Here is a 22,749-nt window from a genome sequence, read left to right on the forward strand (position 1 = left end):
GTAAGCAGACACTGGTGGGGAAGGACACTTACTTTTTGGCAAATCTCCAGTGCTGGAGGCTGAAACCGTCCGGCTTCTATCGTGGGATGGACTGCTCTCCTCAGGCTCGGTAAGTGGGGATCCCTCGGAAAGTGCAGAGCCACAAGCCACAGGTTCTAAGGGCCCAGAGAACAACGATGTGGAAAACTCTGGAAACTGTGACTCGGGAATTTTATGCCGTCCATTTGGCAATTCACCGTTGAATTGTTCATAGGAGCTGCTATATGTGTAATCGCTTTCTGCATTTGGCTCATCGAGGTTATATTCCTCAGGATTTGGGCAATCTTCTTCTTCATCATCTTCATCATCCAGCTGCTGTTCCAGTAAGAACGGGCCATTCTCAATATGGCCGTTGGTTTTGGGGGATTCTATCCACACAGGGTCTGTGTTGGTCAATTCCTGTTCAACATCGTCTTCATCTTTCTCAGTGTTTTCTTTCTCGGTGTCTTCTTTCTCTTCCTGGTCCTCAGCCTCACCTTAAAAAGTTGATGGGTTCAGAATCAGAATGTGTCACTCTCCTTAACACAGTGGCACTAAGCACATACTTCCTCCAACAAGAGACAATTTTGAATGTACTTAATTTAATGTACTTAATCCCTCCACCCATCCAAAGTAAGCTTTACACCCAGCATGGGGTTCGAACTCATGACCCTGAGGATCAAGTTACATGCTCCAGCTACCGAGTCAGCCAGGCACCCCTGGATTTGCTTGATGTACGTACTACAGAGCAAAAGGCCTCTTGGCTCTCAGGGTAAGATCTTAGGTTTTCTAAATCTTATTTTTCATTTAGTAAATGACTGGCTAACTCTTATTAGGAAAAAGTCAGATTTGGGGAAAAATGACTATTTATAAATAGAGGTGCCTTTCCACTTCTACCCTCTCCTCTACAACCTTCTGAAAATGTCTGTGGGTACATTACTGTTAGGTTAAAGGTTAATTACAAAATAAAGAACAATCATTAGCACAATCAAGACATGGTGTCAGACTTTCTCCATTTTTAAAAAACTATTTTGAAATACTAACATATTTCTGGCATTCATTTTACAAATGAAGTGGCAGGTGGTTTGGTTTCCCATATTCCCCAACCTCGAGCTGGTAAGAATCACCCTCACGTGTGAAGGAGGAGCACAAGCGAGCCTGTGCGGCAACCCGGCGGGAGCCCAGGGAGGGAGCTGCAGGCCCCATGCAGACTGACCGTTGTCGTTGGTGGGCTCGCCCTCGGCCGCGTCCTCTAAGCCAGCAGCTTTGAGTTTGCCCTCTGGGCCGTACCCGTCGTCCCGTTCATTGGAAGGTGCCGCCAACGTGATGTTTTCTTCTATTATTTTCCTTTCGGCTTCTCGCTCCAATTCTTCTATTTCCTGCAGGCGCTTTTCCAGTAACTCAGCCTGCCTTTTTTGCTTCTTCTTCAGTTTTTTCTTTTTGTTCTTAGATATTTTTCCTATCTATATGTCAAGAAAATGCCACAGGTCAGTCTGCCTCTTGGGGAAGCACTACACGAGAGGTCCAGCACCAGCGGCACAGCAAACGTGGAAAAATCCTGTTTCCTCGGGGCTTATGCCCAGACATGACAGCCATGTCGTGCTTGGGGTTACAGTGAAACCAGAAAAAACAAGCCTAACATCAAGTAACGGGGCTACTAGCAGGCCCTGCCCTCAGAGGGACATAAGGCTCCCTTCCCAGAAGTCTGTTTCAGTTCAACTTTAAGAACAGAAAATGCTGAGACACTCTGGCCTTTGAACAAGCACCACCTCCGGCAAGTTCTATCTCCCGCTACCTCCACACAAACTAACAGTATGTCCTCTCCTTCCTGTCGTCCCTCTCTGCCTGCTGACACGGGTGCCCTGCTCTGTCTACAGCACTGCTGGTGTTTGGGTCTCACACGCTGAGCTGCTACCAACAGCCAGGACCGCAGAAACGGTCAGCCATCAGCACACCAAGTCAAGGAGAAAAAGACAAAGCCACAGGCTTGGCCTGCCTCCGATCAGGCCACATGACTGGGCAAGTGCTAGCAACGACAGCCTCCAGTCTTCCCACAGAACCAATCCTCAAAACGAGGGGCTCAAACCACCGCAAGCCTGGAGGCAACAACTTGGCACCTCAGCAAGCCGGGTGGCGTAAGTATCACGACTTCCTCTGGTCCTGGGACTTTCATTCCAAAGCTCAATTTCTTGACATTTCCTTTCAAATGCTTCTGATTCATAAAGCTCTTTCAAAATTTCGCCAACTCAAGATCTACGTATTCTATCCTCTACTGGAGCTGAGCAGGTGGAGGGACACTGGGTAAGATTTCATTCCAAGTAGCTTGTTTCATACCACACACAGACAATACTCTTCCATATTTAACTACTGGCTGGAAAACAAACTGGGAGTATAAGCTTCAGAAAAGTAGGTATCTTAGAGGCAAATCAGAACTAATGTTAAGGGTTTTATAATAATCACACTTCAAGCTCTATCTAGATCATGTCACATTTCACCAGGCTCAGCCAACGGCATCCCAGAAAGTGCACAGGGAAAATGAAGATCAAACGTGGAAAAGCTCGGACGACACCAACTCTAAAAATCACAATCACGTCAACTGACTGAAACAGTAAGTCTCATATATTCAAGGATACACACAAACACGCCTGTCTTTTGCATTACTATGTAGTAAACATCTACAATTGAGAACATAACAAAACAATGTATAACCATTCCCCCCCAAACCACCTTAAATGAAAAACTGTTGCAAAAAAGCAGAGACTACTGTTGTAACTTGAAAAGCTCGGTAAGGAACAGCTGCTTCTGATGCAATGGTGAATACAAGCGTATAGGTAAGTACTTACGGGCTTTTGCTGCGGAGCCGTACTCACTAAAACAAAATGAGACAAAATGAATGTTTAGAGGAAAACAGATCTGTATCTTTACGCAGGTAACCTGAATTGTAAAATGAAAGCAATTATTGCCTTTTAATGGCTATCCAACATCAAAGGAGCTAAACATCAGAGCTTCTTAGTCATCAAGATCTAAAGAAAGCTGACCCAACTCAAATGACAGGCTCTGAAAAGGCACAGCAGCCGCTGTTCCTATGAAGGCACATCTCTTATTTATCAAAAATTAAATACCCACTCATTTCAAAACAGGTCAATCCTAAACTCTGGTAACTTAAGAAAACAGATAAGAGTTCACAAATGTCACACAGTCATCTAACTAAATTTGTTTTATTGACAATAAAATGAACAGTTTAGGAGATGTACATCTGTGTTTGAAAACTAGTTGGCAAGTCTATGCAGTGGAAATAAATCAAATATTCTAGAAATGCCATGACTGGTCTTTGCGGGCATCTTTAAGAAACAACCCCCTAGTGGAAACAAGCCGAGGAGGCAGTGCCTCTCCTGAGAGCCAGGTGAGTCACTCAACCATAGTCCCTCAGCGACACACTTGCCCGAGAACACACCAGGGGGAAGATCATGTGAAGAGATGGCGAGAGTGATCCCTGCGTCCCCACAGCCATTACACTCCGTCAAAACCAGACGGAAAACTCTAGATGCCAATACTCCAGTCAGCTGGCCTTCTCCCACCCTTGAGTCTTTTGTAACTGATTCCAAACCCGTCAGTTAGACTCGGATTGATGACTAACCAGAAGCTAGAAAGCATTCTAACAAACCAGAGAACAGTTCTGAGGACTACAGGTTGTTACAAGCAAGCTGTTACGTGCACCCCACCACAGACGAGTGTGCAGCATAAGACAATGTTCCAATGTAGATGAAGCAGCTTGTAAGATTTCAAACGCTCTTTCAAGGGAGGATAAAGTTAAGCAACTCAAATATTAAAGCAGAATTTAATTGGGGCATCTTCCTTTCCAAAAAAAGGTCTCGTGATGTCTAGCAATCAGACTCTTCCAAAAGTTCCTACGAGGTATACATTTGACTCAATTGCCTTCAGTGTGCAGCTCCGCCAGCTCTCGATGCCCCCAAACAAACTGGAACCAGCCAGCTCGGTGTGCTCACCTGCAGACCCTGAAGGAGGAGGAGCACCTGCTTTCTGCCACTCGGTGGCCTCGGCTGCCATTCTTCTCACATACGCGTCATCCACACACATCAAGATGTTCTCCGGCTTTATGTCCGTATGAATGATCTTGCACTTACTGTGCAGATAATCTAACCCCTGAAGGACCTGGTCGGAGTAAATCAAGAGAGGACAGGAGTTCTTAATACCTTCGTTCAACATTTGTAAAATCAGTAACATAATCACGTGGCACCAAATACAAGAGACATGAAGGCTGCTTCATAAAAATCTGCCCCGGCCCCGGTCCCCAGAGCAGCCCATGAACTACCGAGGTGCATCGTTCTGGCGGTTCTTTACATTCGTGGGAGCAAGCACACCTGCACACATGGTTTGTTTGTAACAACTTTCTTGAAATGTAAATTACATATGATTCACGCTTTCTGGTGTACAATTCAATGGTTTTCAGATGTGCAACATCACCACTATGTAAATTAAAACATTTTACCCACGGGCAGACACTCTCCCTCTCCTCTCAGCTCCCGGCCCTAGGCAACCACGAGTCTACCTTCTATCTGCACTCATCTGCTGGCTGTGAACACTTCATATAAACAGAATCTATAAAGTGGTCTTTTGTAACTGGCGTAACGTTGTAACGATCTGCCCCTGCATAGCGTGTACCTCCTTCCGCTCCTGTAACTGCCCAGTAATAATCCACTGGCCATGCCGCATCTCGTCGAGCCGTTCAACTCATAGGTATTGGGGTCGTTTCCCCTTTTTGGTTCCTATAGAGAGTACTGCTCTACACATTCACGTAGGAGTTTTTGTACACACACACATTTTTATTTTGGGGGGGCGCATACCTGGAGTACAGCCATCGGGTCACAGGGTAACTCTGGTTTTCTACAGCGGCCGCACCTCATCACATTCCCACGAGCAACATAGGAAGGTTCCACCCTCTGCGTCAAGGCCTACACTTCGTTATCTTTTTATTTTTGTCACCCTGGTGGGTGTGATGTGTGATCTGCATCTCTGTGATGTTTAATGATGTGTATGAATTTTTAATAGCGCAAGAAAGGAGGATTAAACAGCTGTGGAATCCAGACCACACAAGAGCACCAAACCCAAAGAAACTGCTGGACCAGAATATCCACGAAAACTAAACCCACAAAACTTAGAGTGCAGTGACCTAGATACAAGGTCACAGTATTCCTGGAATTCTTTCCGTTAGAGAGGAATTCCTTCAATTTTTCCCATCAACAAAAATATATTTTTTAGGGGTGCCTGGGTGGCCCAGTGGGTTAAGCCTCTGCCTTCAGCTCAGGTCATGATCCCAGGGTCCTGGGATCAAGCCCCACATTAGGCTTTCTGCTCAGCGACGAGCCTGCTTCCCCCCCCTCTCACTCTGCCTGCCTCTCTACCTACTTGTGATCTCTCTCTGTCAAATAAATGAATAAAATATTTTAAAAAAATAAGTAAATAAATAAATATCATCATACACTTTAAATCGTTTAGAGGTCTTGTTCACAACAGATAAGGAAGTGGGAAAAACACAATCAGCAGACACATGTGTTTCCAACTCTTGAAAGTTCTCCCCAACAGCCCCATGCTTCTGTCTGCTGTAAATGGCTGAGCAACCTTAATAGATAATAGCATTGGGAAATGAGGGGGCAGAGGTTCCACAAGGAAAATGAGAAAAGGAAAAACCCATCTCATAACCAGGATGACAATCTCTACGCTCATCTAAAGTAACCTTCCCTGGGAAGGGAAGATTGACCAAGCACCAGTCAAGCTCCTATAATAGCTCGGGCACCTAATTCCAGGTGTCTGACACACAGCAACAAACGAAGCCCCTTGTCTCCCGGGGCTTAGAGCCCCTCTGTCCTCAGAGAGCTTACTGTCTTATGCCAGGAGGAAGAAAGGGACTGGACGAAAAGAAATCAAGATGAGAGAGCGCCTGGGGGGCTCAGTGGGTTAAAGCCTCTGCCTTCGGCTCGGGTCACGATGTCAGGGTCCTGGGATCGAGCCCTGCATCGGGCTCTCTGCTCCGCAGGGAGCCTGCTTCCTCCTCTCTCCCTCTCTCTCTCTGCCACCTGCCTCTCTGCCTACTTGTGATCTCTGTCAAATAAATAAAATAAAACTTTAAAAAAAAAAAAAAAAGAAAGAAACCAAGATGAGCATGGGCATAACAAATAAGTTCCTAGTAAACACACCAAAAGAGTGAAACAGATAAAACCATAATAACAGAAGGAAAGACACTTGGTTTTTTGTTTTTGTTTTTTTGCCTGAAAATTACTATTTAATGTTTGGAGTGGTACTGCGATTAGAACTATTAAATTATGTTTAAAACATCAAAGGACGAGGAAGAAAGATTCATTATATGTTTCTATAAAGACTTAGGTTATAATCCAGATGCCTATGTTTTATTCACTGACATTCATACATCTTCTTTGTTCAAAATGAAATAATATGGGGAATTTTTATATCTGAATAACAAGAGAGATTCCAAGAACTGCAAGAAATTAATGGACAGGAACAGTAATGATTTCTAACCTATGGAGGCAAAGGAACAAGATTTTTGAGAAACTTTAAACAGCTTAAAATTATTCCAACTGAAATTGCATTTCAGTGATCAAATATTAACTCAAAGTAAAAATGTCAGCATCTTCTCACTACCATTTCATGCCTGAGTCACTCCTGTCTTTCCAACCTGAGCTCTTTTGTGATGGTCTGGTTGTCTTACTGTGTGGGAGGCTACACAAGTAAGAGTTAATGTGATCCAGCATCCAGATGTGTTCATGAGTTCCCAATGAAAAGCAGGCACTTGAGATGAACACAGTGTTCTCAGCAAGAAGTTAAGGTTCCAGATTTTTTAAATATTTGCAGTTGCATGCCACTGGGTTACCTTTCCTTAAGAAGCACAGCTTATAATGTCTAATGATGAACACAGATGAAGAATGGACTGCTGAGACAGATTAAGTATGTTAATTAAGATAATGCAAATCTTAAAGGAAATAACTGACAGACATAGCACAGTGTGGTGTTAAAACACAACCCTGGGACTCACCCACTCCCAGACTGCAGCCACATCATGCACTCACTGGGCAAGGTCTGCACACTGTCTGAGCCTCCATTTTCACATTAAAAAATGGGAGGAATGTAGCTACTAAGTAGAAATATGGTAAGAGTTACTCTATGGAAAATCTACAAAAAAAGAAGGTCTAGCTCACAGGATGCTCAATAATGGGAGAACTGAACTAAGTCAAAACACTTGTATTGACATCAACAAAGTAACTCCAACTTTGCTAAGTCACTTATTAAACTTCTCTGAGTCTCTTTTCTCCCACCTAAGAGTGGGCTATCCCTGATAAATTCTGTGGTACGTCCCAGCAATGAAATTCTGATGCCTTAATTCCGAACTATAATTTTTTTATAAAGTCTCCAGATGTAGACTAAAAAGAATGGTTATTTTGAAAAATAGCATTTCTCTTCTCAGCCAGTGAAGTTTAAAGCAATAAAGCACCCCAGAATCCAGAATAAACAGTAATGATGGGCAATCTCATAACCATTTATGCAGAATAACTAAGATGATGCAAAATAAGAGAAAAGCAGTGAATCAAGCTTCATGCACAAGGATAGAGCTCCTCTTGCAAAATCTGAAAAACAGTTAAAAGGAGCCTTTACTCATTTTCTGTGTTTCCTGCACTTGCCAGGCCGAGTGTATTTCTTTCTTGCCTAAAAAAACATACTTCGCCTTATCAGCAGGAGGCAGCAGAGGCTGCAGAGAACCCTGCCAACCGGCTGCTGGAATCTAAGCCGCCAGGAGCACTGAGACCAGTCTGAGCACAGCCGGGCCTGGGGCGGGGCTGCGCCTCATTTAGAGGAGCTGGATCACACCCTCGGAAGCACGGGCCAGTTCTGTGAAGTTGGACGGGCAGGCTAGCAGCCTATCAGTGAAGGCAGAGCCCAGGCCTGGGAGCCAGGAGCCCCCAGTTCTGCTCCAGATACTAACTAGCTATGGCTCAAGCAAGTCCCCTTTCCTGACCTCAAATTCATCTGTAAAGTAAGGGGCTTGGTCAGACAGTCCCTTAGGTTTCTCTCTGTACGCCTGTGAAGATGGTGGAGATGGTCTGCTGCTGGTGTGAGTGACATAAAGCTGCTCCTCTTGCAGCACGCTACAACAGTCCCATGATGCTGCAGATACAACAGCAAAAGTGAGCTGAGAGGAATGTGGGAAATTCCCTCAAAGATGTCTTCTGGGCCCTTCTCACTCCCCAGAAAATGAAGCTTCCTTCAAAATCCTAAACTGTAAAGAGAAACAGAATGAGAGCAGCTTTCTAAATTATTTTCTGACTCTGGTCACCACATGGGGACTTTCTTCCTGAACAAAGGACACGGGGCGAGGAGATTTGGCTGGGCTCTTACTCTGGAAGGCCTTACTATGCAGCGGCCAGGCCAACAGGCAGTGGGAGGGGCTGGCCCACGCAGGAGCCCTTCGACAAGATACTAACACTGGGTGGTGTGAAGGAAAGCACACCTGATGATTCTCCTCAGGCCTGGACACTTTCTACTAGGAAAGCTAAGGCTCCCACTGGATTTCTTTTCTTCACTGAACAGACATGAGGTAAACCCTATAAGCTGATTCTGACAATTCTGACAATTAACCCACTGAGCCACCCAGGCGCCCCCAATTCTGACAATTAAACTGAATGGGGAAGTGTGGGGATCCCCACTCGGTGGAAAGGGTGTGTGTGCACGCACACACAAGTTTCAGTGGACACTGTGCTTGTCTCCTTTGACACAAAACAACCTTCTACCCCATGTTCTTTTTTTTTTTTTAATTTATTGATAGACAAGTAGGCAGAGAGGCACGCAGAGAGAGAGAGAGAGGAAGGGAAGCAGGCTCCCCGCCGAGCAGAGAGCCCGATGCGGGGTTCGATCCCAGGGTTCTGGGATCGTGAGACAGAGGCTTTAACCCACTGAGCCACCCAGGCACCCCTGCCCCGTGTTTTAACTCAGGACTACTCAGAATCCGTGAGAAAACCCTGCAGCCGTTCTGAACGCGGTCGAAAGGAAAAGAGAAAGCCTCCGTGCCCGGCCTGTAGAGGGCGCCACAGAGCGCTGCGCTGGGAAAGAGGCTCACCCCATTTCATAGATGAGGACCCACCTTCCGAGGAGGATTCCGAGTTAGGACAGAACCATATGTACCACCACAATTAATATAAAAATGTTTACCAACTTAAAATTAATCTTCTGTTCTATCATTGATTCCTGGCTCAGGGATCATGAATTCACGGGTAACTAGGAGCAGGGACATAAATGAAATGGTCAACAGATACTCAGTGTAGACAAAGGCATTCAGTGCTAACAGTCGACTCATCCTGCCCAAGCAGGGCCCGGTTCTTCATCCACCCCCAGAATCCCCGCCCTACAGAAGCGGGGTATGGAAAAGCACTGCATTGCACAAGCCGCCTTGGCTAAACAGCACAGCACATATTACCAATTACAAATCACTTAGTAAGTAACACCTGTTGGCTATCTTTTAAATACTCTAATTGCTAGTTCTACTATTAAGGCAAAGAATTACCACAAACAGACCCCCAAAGGCACTCTTTTCACAAACACGGGCTATCACCTAAATGCTCCCAGGTCTTTCCATGTAGACGTTTCACAGGACCTTGCAATTGAGAGCATGGGTTCTGGAATTACACCACCTGAATTCAAATCAGCCCTTCAAAAAGAGGGGTGTCAAAGAGTACTGTCAATGCTAGTGATGATTACAGTTATAGAAAAGAGTAGTAAGAGTATTTTTTAATATATTTTATTTATTTGTCAGAAAGGGAGGGAGACACAGAGAGCAAGCACAAGCAGGGGGAGCAGCAGGCAGAGGGAGAAGCAGACTCCCTGTGTAGCAAGATCAATGCAGGGCTCAATCCCAAGACCCTGGGATCGTGACCCGAGCTAAAGGCAGCCGCTTCATGGACTGAGCCACCCAGGCATCCCAAAAGAGTAATAAAATTTTAAAAATCCAGAGCTACAAGCTGCAACTGCTAGCTTTTCCAGTACCATAGCAAAGTCACCAAAATCAGGGCCTTGCCCTTACCAAGAGGCCACTTCCTTTCTTCCTTTCACATTCCTATAAAGGGTAATGAACTAAACCGTAAGGTTTTAAAAAGTAAAATATCAGCTACCCCTTCAACGTACAAGCAAGTCAAAGCCAGGCCGAGAGGAGAGCAGCATGTAAAGAAGCCGCACCTTCCATGCTCCACAATAAACACGGCCAACACGAGCACCCGTCTCTTCTCCTGGATGCAGAAGGAAGAGCAAGACATGAACCAGACCTCACTACAGCCGATTTAAAAAGCAGCACGGAAAGCTGGGGGTAAACAGACTAACACAAGCCTCCACGCCTGAGCCAGAGCAGCCTGGGAGAGGCCGCACAGAGCTAGCCAGACACCACCAGCACGGGCCTCTCCCCCCCAGCACAAGCCACCAGGACTACACGAGGACAGCTCAGAACTGACCAACGGACTGACAACAGTACATGGGAAACCCTGAAAAGACAGATGATTCAATTATGTCATTATTTTTAAAATACAAACTAGGGGTAATGCTGGTCTACAAGCCCATAAATCACAGAAAGTGAGCCATTTTGTAGAATAAAAAGAGGAATGTATACTGCTTTCATTTAAGGAAAGAGCTTATTAAAACATTCTTTGACCACCTCTGGCACGAGGGAAGCTCCAAAGAGACACAGGAGTCACAGAGAACTCATAACTCCAGAAACCCACACGCAGGTGGGGACACACTGGGCACTTCAAGCTGGTCACCACGCCAGACGCTTAATCCACAGTCCCTCCGTGTTAACTCCACAATTACCTATTACCATCCCAGCTTTACAAAGGAGAAAGCAGGCTCACAGAGGCTATATCACCAGAAAAGGGTCACAAAACAGTACATGCCAAAGGCCTACTGGCAAGGCACCTAGCAGGGCACCTTCCCTTATCCTTGTGGTTTTCTCCCAAGAGGGAATTCCACCTCCTCAGGAACACCCAACAAAATTGAGAGACCTTTAAAACCATCACAGCTGGGGTGGTGGTGGCTGATACAGGAATCTAGTTGGTTGAGGGTAGGGGATGCTGGTGAAGATCCTACAAGACAGATCCCCACAACAAAGAACTGTCCAGTCCAAAATGTGAGTAGTGCCGGGGCTACGGGGCTGCGGCCCATGCAGGAAGATGCTGTGAACATCAGGAAAGGCCCAAATGGAAGTGCAGGTAGACTGAGGCGGCAACAAAGAGCATTCCTAACTGGGGCAGTGTGGGAAGCCTTCATCATGGAAACAGGCTGAGTCTTTCAAAGCATGGGTAGAAAAGAAAGGGTGGTATTTTCGGCAGCCTAAGACAAAAGAAATGATCAAAGATGTGCAGCTAAAAAATGGCCAGGTGAGTACTTCCTCTAAAATACGTACAAAATGAAACCAGTAAAAATTCATGAATAAAAACTCAGGTAAATCTGCATGTATTTATAAATGCTTGGGCGTCTTTGAACATTCATAAGAGACTGGTAACTTGGTTGATTCTGGGTGAGAAACTGGGTGCCAGAAGGACGTAACCATTTAGAACAGTTACATGCATTACCTATTTAAAAGATTTTTAATGGGAAAACATTTACCTGCCAGGAGATAAAAGCTGAACTGGGATTTGCAAGGGGAAATATGGGCTGATACCAGATGGCAGAAAACCTTAAATAGTTTCATAGGAAGAATAGTGATTTAACTTTTACTGGACATTAGGCCAAGTACAATTCTAAAGGTACCCTACGCCGCTTGGCAAATGCTAAAGGTAAAACCTCCATAGCTAAACGCTCTGGGTACGAATGCCCATTCCACAGCTTACTACTTGTTTAAGTCACTTCCTGACTGGGGGAAAGTTACTTAAACTCTCCACACCTCCGTTCCTCTTCTGTAAAATCAGAAGGGTAAAAATACCTATTTCATAGAGTTACTGTGAAGAGTCAACGGATTAAAATTTGCAAAGTACTTACAATGCTGCCTGGCACATACTAAGTAGCACTGAATAAAAATCTGTGATAATTAATAGTAGCATCCCTTTACATGTAACAATAATCGTGCAAGGAAGGTATCTTTATTATTCCCATTTTATTCATGATGAACTTGTGGCTTAAGGAGGTTAAGGAACTTAGCTCAAGTTCCAAGCTAGAAAAGGGTACATCTTGACACCAAAACCCAAGTTCGTTCTCCCACCACATGTAGCTTCCTGAAAGCAAACGTTAAGCTTCAGACAACACGCACTGGAAAGCCACTAAAGGTTTCGAAGCAAAGTTTTGTTTTGGAAGGTAATTGCCAATGGAAAGGAGATAAAAATCGGCACAGGGAAATGGAGTAGGGATGCGCAGGCATCTGGGAGAGTCGAGAGAAGCCCATTAAAAGGTACTGGCTGGAGGGCTAAGGGTCTCAACTAAGGACAGTGGTGCTGGAAAGGGAAAGACCAGGAGTAAAAGGCACAGCACAGGAGGAAAGGAGGGCCAAGCGACGTGAAGCATGGGGGGCTCTGACCAAGTGACAGACGATGGGGGACTGGAACGGGGTCAGCCACACCTAACTTCGAAGACAAGGGAGGCCACATAGTGACAGAGTATTAGAAAGCTGGTCTACCTTGTCTGTTCCAGGAAGCACTGAAACTGTGAGGGACAAAGGATTGTCCCGCTATTACCTAGGAGTCAAAAGTATTGAATCCATAGGCTGTATCTAAAGAAATAAAGGGAATTCCAGGTGATATAGATTATTAACTTGATAGATAACAATTTACTACTTTGAAAGTTACAAGATTAGGGAAAGAACTCCAGAATCGACATCTTTCTTACATAAAATTAAAGGTGGGGTCACACTAAAAGCAAAACTTCTAAATATTTCCTATAATAACTAAGTACAGAAAATGAAAATTTCACTTTGAATTTTTTCTAGACCAATAAAATGCTGTAAGAGCTCTCAATCCGCAAAGCTCAGTGTATGTGAATTATACACTCATTAAAATCATTTGTTCATTTGGCAAGGACCCATGAAAATTTCATTAAACTCCAACAATTTCATCTTTAGATTTATAGACTCTTTCACTTGCTGAGAAATGCCACATTTTGTTTCCCCGTTCAGGAACACAAAATAAGTATAAACGGCTCATCTGCGAAGTCATGTCCTTTCAGTGCCCAGCGTGAGCTGTGCTGTGGTCAGTGACCTCAGGCAGCCACAGACAGCTTTCAAAGTACCAGGTTCCAGGGGATGACAGACCTAAGTGAAATAGATGCAAGCTGGGGTTTCTCAAATTATCTGCTTTTTGTTAGAATCTGTAAATCTTAATATTTTCAGGATTTATCAAGAGATAATTAAGACATTTTTTCGGAGTTTTAACAAGATGACTTTTTAGAGTTCAGAGTTGCCACTAATAGTTATAAATACCAAAGTGTCATTTAGGGATCAAAAAATTCCAATAAAGGTTAAATGCCATCGTTAAAGGGAAATTGTTTTTTGGTTTGAGATATTAGCCATGTTAAAATAATAAGTTAAAATGCTACTATCTAAAATCTAAAAGGGAACAGACAGTATTATTAATCCAGAGCTGGCCACAAGTCCACAAAGGGCATGTGCATGTACACAACATAATATTGTGCACAGAATAGGATTTCCCTGGATAAGCCAAGGCAAAGGGCCTTCCTCTCTCTGGCCTCTCCTTTCACAGGACATGTATAATGCTAAGAGACAAGCTGCCAATTTGCAATGCAAAGAAACAAAGATAAATGACAACACTAAGGCTGACTAAGCAATGCTACCTATATACAATTTCAAAAGCAAAATCCAAGATGCTTTCACAAACCAATTTAAGCTCCAGAATCTTCATAAAACGGGTTTAAAAACCTAGTCCTGTGCATGTATGCAAATACCATCTGTGGAAGGTTATTTTGTAGGTGCCCAGCCTACTTGAATTCACAATTCTTTAATTGTGAATCATTCCCTGATTCTTTTCCTATGTAAGAATTGTAGACAGAGGCCTGTGTTTTGGGTCTAGAAACCTCCCCCACCAACCCCAAGCACTAGCTTAAGCTCTGGACCTAAACGGGCAAGGGATGGGCGCCAAATCGCCCAGCCCTTTCTTGAGCAAACCAAGTAAACCCCCTGATATATCACTTACTCTGCAGAATTGTCCGTGGCAACTGTCCATGATACCAGAACAGGTAATTCAGAATAAGTCATATCCACAACTTTCCTAATGTAGGCTGTAAGGGCAATGAGGAATACAGACTGATGTATTCCATGCAGAAAACTGAATCTGGTAAATTTTCTAATTAGGAGATCTTCCACATGTGTAGACTTTCATTCTACCAATCTTTGCTGGAACATCGTTCCTGAACCAGACCCCAGCTAAAGGTTTCCTTCTGTCCAGGCAAATGAACAGAGTAAAAATCTAACATAATACTCCATATATAACCTCAACATTCCTTATATTATCTATCATTTAGCCTCCATCCAAAGAGACATAGAAATAATAAAAGAACACAAATCATCTATTTCTTCTGAATTATTTTCTAAGGAACTAAGTGGGACATTTCACAGTAATGATATTAGATAAAACAATTTCTCAGTATGCCATATCACTTACCTTAAAAAAAGGTCAGTACACCAAAAGAAATGCATGCCTGACATTTACATACTGCCCTCTGTACAAGACAGGATGGCACATGACTAAATACCTATAAAGTTGACTTAACAAGTTCAACATGTTACGCACTGTACTATACACGTATGTATTTATGAAACAGGGATTATATTTATACGAATGTGTGTGTGTGTATTTAAGAACAGGAGCTTTCGTTGAAAGTCAAGCCAGTTAGGAACTAGAGGATAGGGACTGCCCTCAGAACCTCACCTGCCGAATGATACTCTTCACACAACGAACTGGGAGGCCTTGGTAGTTGGACTTGATGATCCACTTGAGGAGATGGTGGCCGAGTACTTCGAAGACCATGCAGACATCTGGGACATGGTAAAGGATCATCCAGATACACTTCCTGGAGTGATGCAATTACTCAAAGCAGCAACTTTGTGGCACTTGGCAATTTTTTCTTTATAAAATACAACATCATGGGCACCTGGGTGACATAGTCGGTTAAGTGTCTGACCCTTGGTTTCGGTTCAGGTCATGATCTCGGAGTTGTGAGATGGAGCCCCACAGAGGGCTCCATGCTCAGCACGGAAACTGCTTGGGATTCTTCCTCTCCCTCTCCATCCCATTCTGCCCCTCCCCCTGCTTGTGCATACCTGCACTCTATCTCTTAAAAAACAAAAACAAAAACAAAAACCACTTTAAAATGCAATGTTACTACTGTCAGTAATAGTGGTCATATGCTGTTTCTCACCAAAATAAATAGATCTAACAATTCCTAAGTACTTATATCTTCTATGTTTCTCAATGTATGCTCGTCAAACAATGTGCCTAGCCCCACACAGAAGTGGCCACAGTGAACCCAGGAGCTGGAAGAGCTTTCTGGCATCACACAGTCCCAAGGTGGTCTGGCCATGATGTAAACCCACACCTCCCTGCACTCTTGCTCATTTCAACACCTGCTCCCTGATCATCAGTTGTAATGAAAGTGAGCAAGGCTGAAACCTCATAAAAACTAACTGGGAGGGACCCAAAAAACTCTGTCTTTAGGCAATCAAGGAGGACACTTAATTCCAATCCATGAAACACTTTTATATTTTATATATTTTATAAAAATAGAAATTTAAAAAACACAGTGAAGATACTTAATCTTTTCCTTCAATAGTATCTTTCATTGCAGAACCAGATCAACTTTAATACTCTAGGCAGTTTTCAATAACATAGGATCACAATATAAGACATGGCACTTAAGACCCACTTACAGGGGCACCTGTGTGGCTCAGCTGGTTAAGTGACTGACTTTGGCTCAGGTTATGATCCTGGAGTCCCAGGATCAAGTCCAGCATCCAGCTCCCTGCTCAGGAGGGAGTCTGCTTCTCCCTCTGACCCTCCCTGCTTTCATGCTCTCTCTCTCTCTCCCTCTCTCATTCTCTCAAATAAATAAATAAAATAAATTTTTAAAAAGATCCAAAAGAATTAAATCTATGGAATCTGAGGTGTTGTGTTTCTTGTTGTTTTAAAGATTTTATTTATTTGACAGAGAAAGACACACCGAGAGAGGGAACACAAGCAGGGGGAGTAGGAGAGGGAGAAGCAGGCTTCCCGCCAAGCAGGGAGCCCAATATGGGACTCGATCCCAGAACCCTGAGATCATGACCCGGAGGCAAAGGCAGGAGCCCAATGACTGAGCCACCCAGGTGCTCCTCTTGTTTCTTTTTTTTTAATAGAAATCTAGTCTGCTGCAGACTTTCCGGGACTGTGACACACCCAAGTCCATCACACAAACACATTCATGTTATTCATACAGGAAGATTTAAAATGGCTCTGAAACTTCTTGAGAGTACATCGTTCGTCCCTGGAAGCCTACAGATAGATTATTAAAGCAGGTTAGTTGATTTAATATTCTCTACAATATCTGGATCTACCAAATCACATCATCACAATAACTGCTGCTTTAAATACTTTTAATGAAAATTTAAAAAAGAAAACATTTCTACAGTGGAGAACATTATAGACATATGCATAGGTAATCTAAAGCCAGAAGTTTCTTACTATTTCCCAAATCATCATTAAAAAAGGCAAACTAGGGGCACCTGGGTGGCTCAGTGGGTTGAAGCCTCTGCCTTCGTCTCGGGTCATGGTCCCAGGGTCCTGGGATCGAGCCCTGCATCGGGCTCTCTGCTCAGCGGGGAGCCTGCTTCCCCTCCTCTCTCTCTGTCTGCCTCTCTGCCTACCTGTGATCTCTGTCTGTCAAATAAATAAATAAAATCTTAAAAAAAAAAAAAGGCAAACTAAGGATTAGCATTAGTAAAAGACAGAGAATCAAAGGCCAAAATTTCTAAATTATGACCTAAATCTTCTTCAAAGCGCTGACAACCTGGATTATAATGGTTTCCTAGGATCCTATTTAATGGTAAAAACAGCCACTGGAATATATATACCCCAAACACTCCATTTACCTATATATCAGGTAGTTTCTCCAAAGAAATCCTGTCAGCTATCCCAATAAGCTGCCTTACAGAACTGATCCAAAGAAGAGGGGCTGCCCTGCCTGCCCATAAATAAACAGATTCAGCAGGAGACTAGTCAGAGGACCAGCTCTTTCTGTCTGTGGAGGTGGGGTGAGGGGGACTGGCACCTGAGTGACTCAGTTGGCTGACTGTGTGACTCTTGACTTTGGATGAGGTCGTGATCTCTGGGTCTTGAGACGGAGCCCTGCGTCGGGCTCCGTGCTCAGTGGGGAGTCCTGCATGAGATTCTCTCTCTGACTCCCTTCACTCTTAAACTTGCTCAAAACATAAATAAATCTTTTCTTTTTTTTTTTTTTTTTTTTCCAAGTGGGGAAAAATGCACTCAGCAACTAGCAAAAATAATCTTGAGGCAAAGGTCAAGGTGACATTAGCAGGCATTGGTACTTACTAGGAGTAGCCTCTAGTCCAATCTCTAGAGGAAATACAGAACCTCCCTCAGACATACAGGGTATGAAGGAAGTGGCTCCCCAAGGATTAAAGCTTCGGAGATGCAGAAACAGGGTGCCATTCTAGGATCTGAAGTGGGAGAAGGCTTTGTCCTTGGGCTTCTGGAGTTTGACCAGGTCAATACCAAAATGATGGATCTGATCCAAACATGGTAAGATGATGATCCTGGCTATTGACCACTGATCTTTTGCTCCCTGTAGTCTGTAAAGATGACTATAACCCATCTTTCTCTACTCTCCCCTTACACATATGTAAGGCCCTCCCTAGCTTGGTAGTGAAGGTAGAGAGGCTGTCTGTAAAGAGCCCAGTACCTGTGCAGTAAGGATGCTTAAGATGTTATACAACCTCAGAGAGATGACACCAGACACGAAATGGGACTGGTGGCAGTTGGGGAATTTTTTTGGCATACCATTTTATAACAATCTGCAATGATATTAGAGGCTTTATGTGGACATTGATACAGCAAACAGAGGTTTAAATAAGCTTAAAATATTTCCATATTTTGAAAGTAAAAAGTCATTAGGAAGAAAAGGAACTGTCAATAAGGATACGTATTCCATTCATGCCTGAAATCTTGAAGTCATCAATTAACTGTACTACCATGTCTTTATTTGGGTCAGTGGGATCACTTTCTCGAACCTATGGAAAGAAAAATGAATTCAAGAACAGAACCATTTAGGACCGAAAGTTGTTTCCATTATAACCAACCAAAAACATTTTAGCAAAGGTGATGTTTTTAAAAATTAAAAGATTCAGTACTTGAACATAAAAATCCCTCTGTAAAATTTTGTCATTAATTTTCTTGCATTATTCACATTTTTGCCGTACTTACACATTTGAGCAATTTTATTTCATCCAAGGCTGTCTCTGTATAATGCTGGGCACTTTTTACAACTTTCATTGCAACAAATCTTTTCCCCCTTAAAATAAAAAATTAACATTATCAGCAGAAGTTATCATTATAATAAAATCGATTCAATAAATAGAAACTTCTAATAACCTTCCCTTTAAAATAGTACTTTTCAAACTGTGTGGCCACAATTAAGCAATAAGCTAATGGATCAAAACAATTTCTTTTTTGCTTTGTTTTTACCTAATAAGAGTAAGGTGGACTAGAAAAATGTCAGAGTTCATCATACAGATTAAGGGTAATTCTTATTTTATAACACCTGTGTTTTATTACACACACATACACACCATCTGTGTGTGTGTCCTGGGTAGGAGCTCGGTTTCAAACTATGGGGTCATGACTTTTTTACGAAAAAGTCAGAAACCACAGGTTTTAAAGGCCTATATGTTATTATTTTACATGTGAATATTTTTCTGATGTGGATGAATTACCACAAGAACAACATGTCTGACATAATGCTATTTCAATGAATAAGCTTCAGATATAAAAGCAGAAAAAGTTAATATATTAAGATAACACACAAGTGAACTTCTTACGGGGGGCGGGGGCGTGCAGGGTGGTGTCTAGCTGGGTGAGGCAGGCCTGTGCGAAGTACTATACATACCACAACAGAAGTAGGTGTGCTCCTCAGCCATAGCTGATGATAAAGGTTGAACTAGACCAGAAATCAAATGCACAAATGACAAAGTACACTTACTGCATATCCCAGCACAGCCAGACGGTTGAGAAGTGTCCCCATCCTAGCTTCCTAATGACATGGTATCGGCCATTGAAGAGGTCTCCAATTTTCACTGGATGGTAGCCACCTTTTATTAAAAAAAATTTTTTTTAATTTCAGAGAAATAGTAATAAAATCTCTTCCTTTATGTCAGTTTTTCTTCAAGATTTTATTTATTTTTAAGTAATCTTTATATCCAACCTAGGGCTTGAACTCAAGACCCCGAGATCAAGACTTACATGCTCTATTGACAGAGCCAACCAGGTACCCCCTTCAGTTCTTGATACCATTTAAGAAAGCTCTAAACAATAAAATCAGATCAAAGTATGTTTAATAATTAAAACATTTTTCTCAAAAATATCTTTCATCAAGACAAAAATGTCCTTTGCCTTCCTATTACGCTTTCTATTCATTCTGATTTAACTCAGAAAGACAACATGCCATTCAGTACCCCATAACAATAATTTCAGGTTTGTATTTAAGTCTAGGTATATATAATATGCACACACCAGCTTGCTACCTTTCCACAAGTCATCATCTTCTCTTTTAAGCAATAAATTCAACACAAATCTTTTTGGGTCAGTAGAACATAACAAAATAAAGGGTGTGTACTCTACCTCGTTTTACATACACCAATAGTTTATGCATAATCAATAAGGAATCATATAATGTACAGCAGTTTACTCTCCAACAGAGCTTGCTCCTCTCCCCATACTTCCTCCAACCTCAAAAGCCCTGCTGAGAAACAGGCTGGAGAGAGAGAGAGGACACCCTGTTGAGGCAGATACTTGGGAAAGATAAGGGTGCTTTCACAGATGTCCGGCATTAAAAGACCTTTACTTTGCATTTGGAAGTAAAATAAGCAGGCTAAAAAGTAGCGTGTAGAATATGGTACCATTTTTGTGAAACACACAAGGAAAAATCTAGGAGGATAAGATGTTAGCAACAGGGGCGCCTGGGTGGCTCAGTGGATTAAAGCCTCTGCCTTCGGCTAAGGTCATGATTCCAGTGTCCTGGGATGGAGCCCTGCCTGGGGCTCTTTGCTCAGCAGGAAGCCTGTCTCCCCCTCTCTCTCTGCCTGCCTCTCTGCCTACTTGCGATTTCTGTCAAATAAATAAATAAAATCTTTAAAAATAAGATTAAAAAAAAAAAGATGTTAGCAACAAACACCTGTGGGTATAAAATTACTTTTATTCTTTTTTATCTATCTTAATTTTTTTATTAAAACAATGCTTTCCTACTTCTTATTCTTTTAACATCTGCTTTTTTACTGCAATGTTGTTATCTCTCATTTTTTAAATCTACAGAATTCTTACAAATCACTCAAGAAAGACCTGGATAGTTAGTGTTCAGAGGCTCAAAGCAGGTGCAGAAGTATTCAAGCCACATCTTTTAACATATCTCAGTATCTTTCAGAGGGCTAGGAATAAACTTCAAATAACACTACAAATGTTTATGAATTTTTAAACTGTTATTCAGTGGAATTAGTGAAGCAGGAATCTGACCAGATACTGAGTTTCTTACTCTCTTCCCACTACATCAACATTTCTCAGATCTTAATATCGAAGTCTTTAACAATATTCTGAGTAAAAGATATGAGCTAAAAAATAATAAATTAAGAAAACGGCAAATTATTAAATGGATGAAAAGGTGGTGACTAAACTCACTGTAGTAATCATTTCACAATAAATACATATGTCAAGTCATATTAAGCTTATACAGGGCTGAATTATTAAATACATTTCAATAAAATTAGAAGAAAAAATAGTTAAACTAAAATTGAACTGGGCTCTGAGTTTACAATATAAGTTTTGAACCATTAAAATTAACACTGGAAAGGAGGAGGAAAAAACCTATAAATTTCCAAGTACAAATTAGGGGCACTGTGCTAGGCACTTTATTTTCAAAACCAGGTTCCAAGAAAGGGAAGGAAACTACAATATGGTGCAGGCATTCCATGGTGGGGGCTGGGGGAGAAGAAGGGAGGAGAAGTCCTTTTGGGAAATTTGAAGTTCAACAAAACAAAGCAGATTTCCTGACCAAGGGGTTCAAAGAGCCCAATGTCTTAACACACAGTGGGACCTCAAAGAGGAAAGAGCAAGCTGCAAATCCCAGACATATTTGCTCATGAAATAATTTCTTCAAAAACAAAGAAAGAAAGAAAGAAACAACAACAACAAAAAAAAACACCAAGTCACATTTCACAACACAAAGTATTTAGGAAATACTGAGGTCTATGTCATTTCTTACAATCACCCCCAAAGCCGATTGTGTGATTGCTATACTGCTGAAGTGGGCACAAGTCTCAGAGACAGTAAGTAAGAGGGTCAGGGCTACAAACTGGGTCAGATTCCGAAGTCCATGCTCTGTCTACCAGAGATGTAGATGTATTTCATTTTTAACAACTGCAGGACTATTTCCTGGTCTTAGTATTTGGGGAACACTTGAGAGCTTAATTAAAAGTTATTTACTACTTAATTGCATATTATTCCCAATATTAAAGTCTCTAAATTTAAAAATAATTGAATTATTCATAAAGAGAAGAAATTTGTATCATTATGGTATGTTTCAGACTTGGATTCTCCAACAACGAGAAGAGCACTAGTTCCTATATAATCACAGTGTAAGCACAGCCACTCCTTTTCTCAATAAGACTCTGAAAGTTGAACAAAAGAAATTACTAGTTTAGTCCCAGTATCTCAGGAGCCCACAGATGAGCTAAGAACGATGTGCCTAGCAGAGGATTAAAAATAACAATAATAATAATAATAATAATATACCTAAAAGCAGGCCAACTAAAACAAGACAGGGTAAAGAAGCAATTTTTTAATACAAATATAAAAACAATGGGGCGCATGGGTGGCGCAGTGGGTTAAAGCCTCTGCCTTCAGCTTGGGTCGTGGTCCCAGGGTCCTGGGATCGAGCCCCGCATCGGGCTCTCTGCTCAGCAGGGAGCCTGCTTCCTCCTCTCTCTCTGCCTGCCTCTCTGCCTACTTGTGATTTCCGTCTGTCAAATAAATAAGTAAAATCTTAAAAAAAAATAAAATAAAATAAAAATAAAAAAATAAAAACAATAAAAAGTACTAAACACTTATCTTTTTATTTTGAAAATATGACAGAATTTCAAACCAGTATTCCATATATTCTCCTACCCTAACTACCAAATCCATAGGAAAAAAGTCTCTTCTGACCTTTTTTTTTTTTAAGATTTTAGCATCCTGAGATCATGACCCGAGCCGAAAGCAGAGGCTTAACCCACTGAGCCATGCAGGTGCCCCTCTTCCGATCATTTTTCAACCTCTTCCCATAGAAGGGTAAATAATATTCATGCTGCCAGAAGGTAGACTATGACTCCCCCTAACAAACCACACCAACCTGCCCAACACCCACAGAAGTAGAAAAGGACACTCCAGTAACTCTCCCAATTAATTCTCCAATTCCTTGAGA

The 22,749-nt window shown here is 42.3% G+C and overlaps 1 protein-coding gene across 7 annotated transcripts in view; it reads right to left on the reverse strand.

Moving 5' to 3' along the window:
• Window positions 1-22,749, reverse strand: part of SRPK2 (SRSF protein kinase 2) — a 248,301-nt gene that overhangs the window by 25,125 nt on the left and 200,427 nt on the right. For all 7 annotated transcript variants that reach the window (XM_032873336.1, XM_032873334.1, XM_032873333.1 and 4 more), the window contains 8 exons: window positions 19,282-19,390; window positions 18,507-18,594; window positions 18,226-18,313; window positions 14,961-15,067; window positions 4,026-4,191; window positions 2,862-2,887; window positions 1,235-1,481; window positions 33-515 (listed from right to left, as the gene is read on the reverse strand). In XM_032873336.1, the coding sequence (XP_032729227.1) occupies window positions 33-515; window positions 1,235-1,481; window positions 2,862-2,887; window positions 4,026-4,191; window positions 14,961-15,067; window positions 18,226-18,313; window positions 18,507-18,594; window positions 19,282-19,390 (1,314 nt within the window). The remainder of the gene's footprint in view (window positions 1-32; window positions 516-1,234; window positions 1,482-2,861; window positions 2,888-4,025; window positions 4,192-14,960; window positions 15,068-18,225; window positions 18,314-18,506; window positions 18,595-19,281; window positions 19,391-22,749) is intronic.

This window comes from Lontra canadensis, unplaced genomic scaffold (assembly GCF_010015895.1).
Source record: "Lontra canadensis isolate GAN:19392208 unplaced genomic scaffold, GSC_riverotter_1.0 scaffold48, whole genome shotgun sequence".
Lineage (NCBI taxonomy): Eukaryota > Metazoa > Chordata > Mammalia > Carnivora > Mustelidae > Lontra > Lontra canadensis.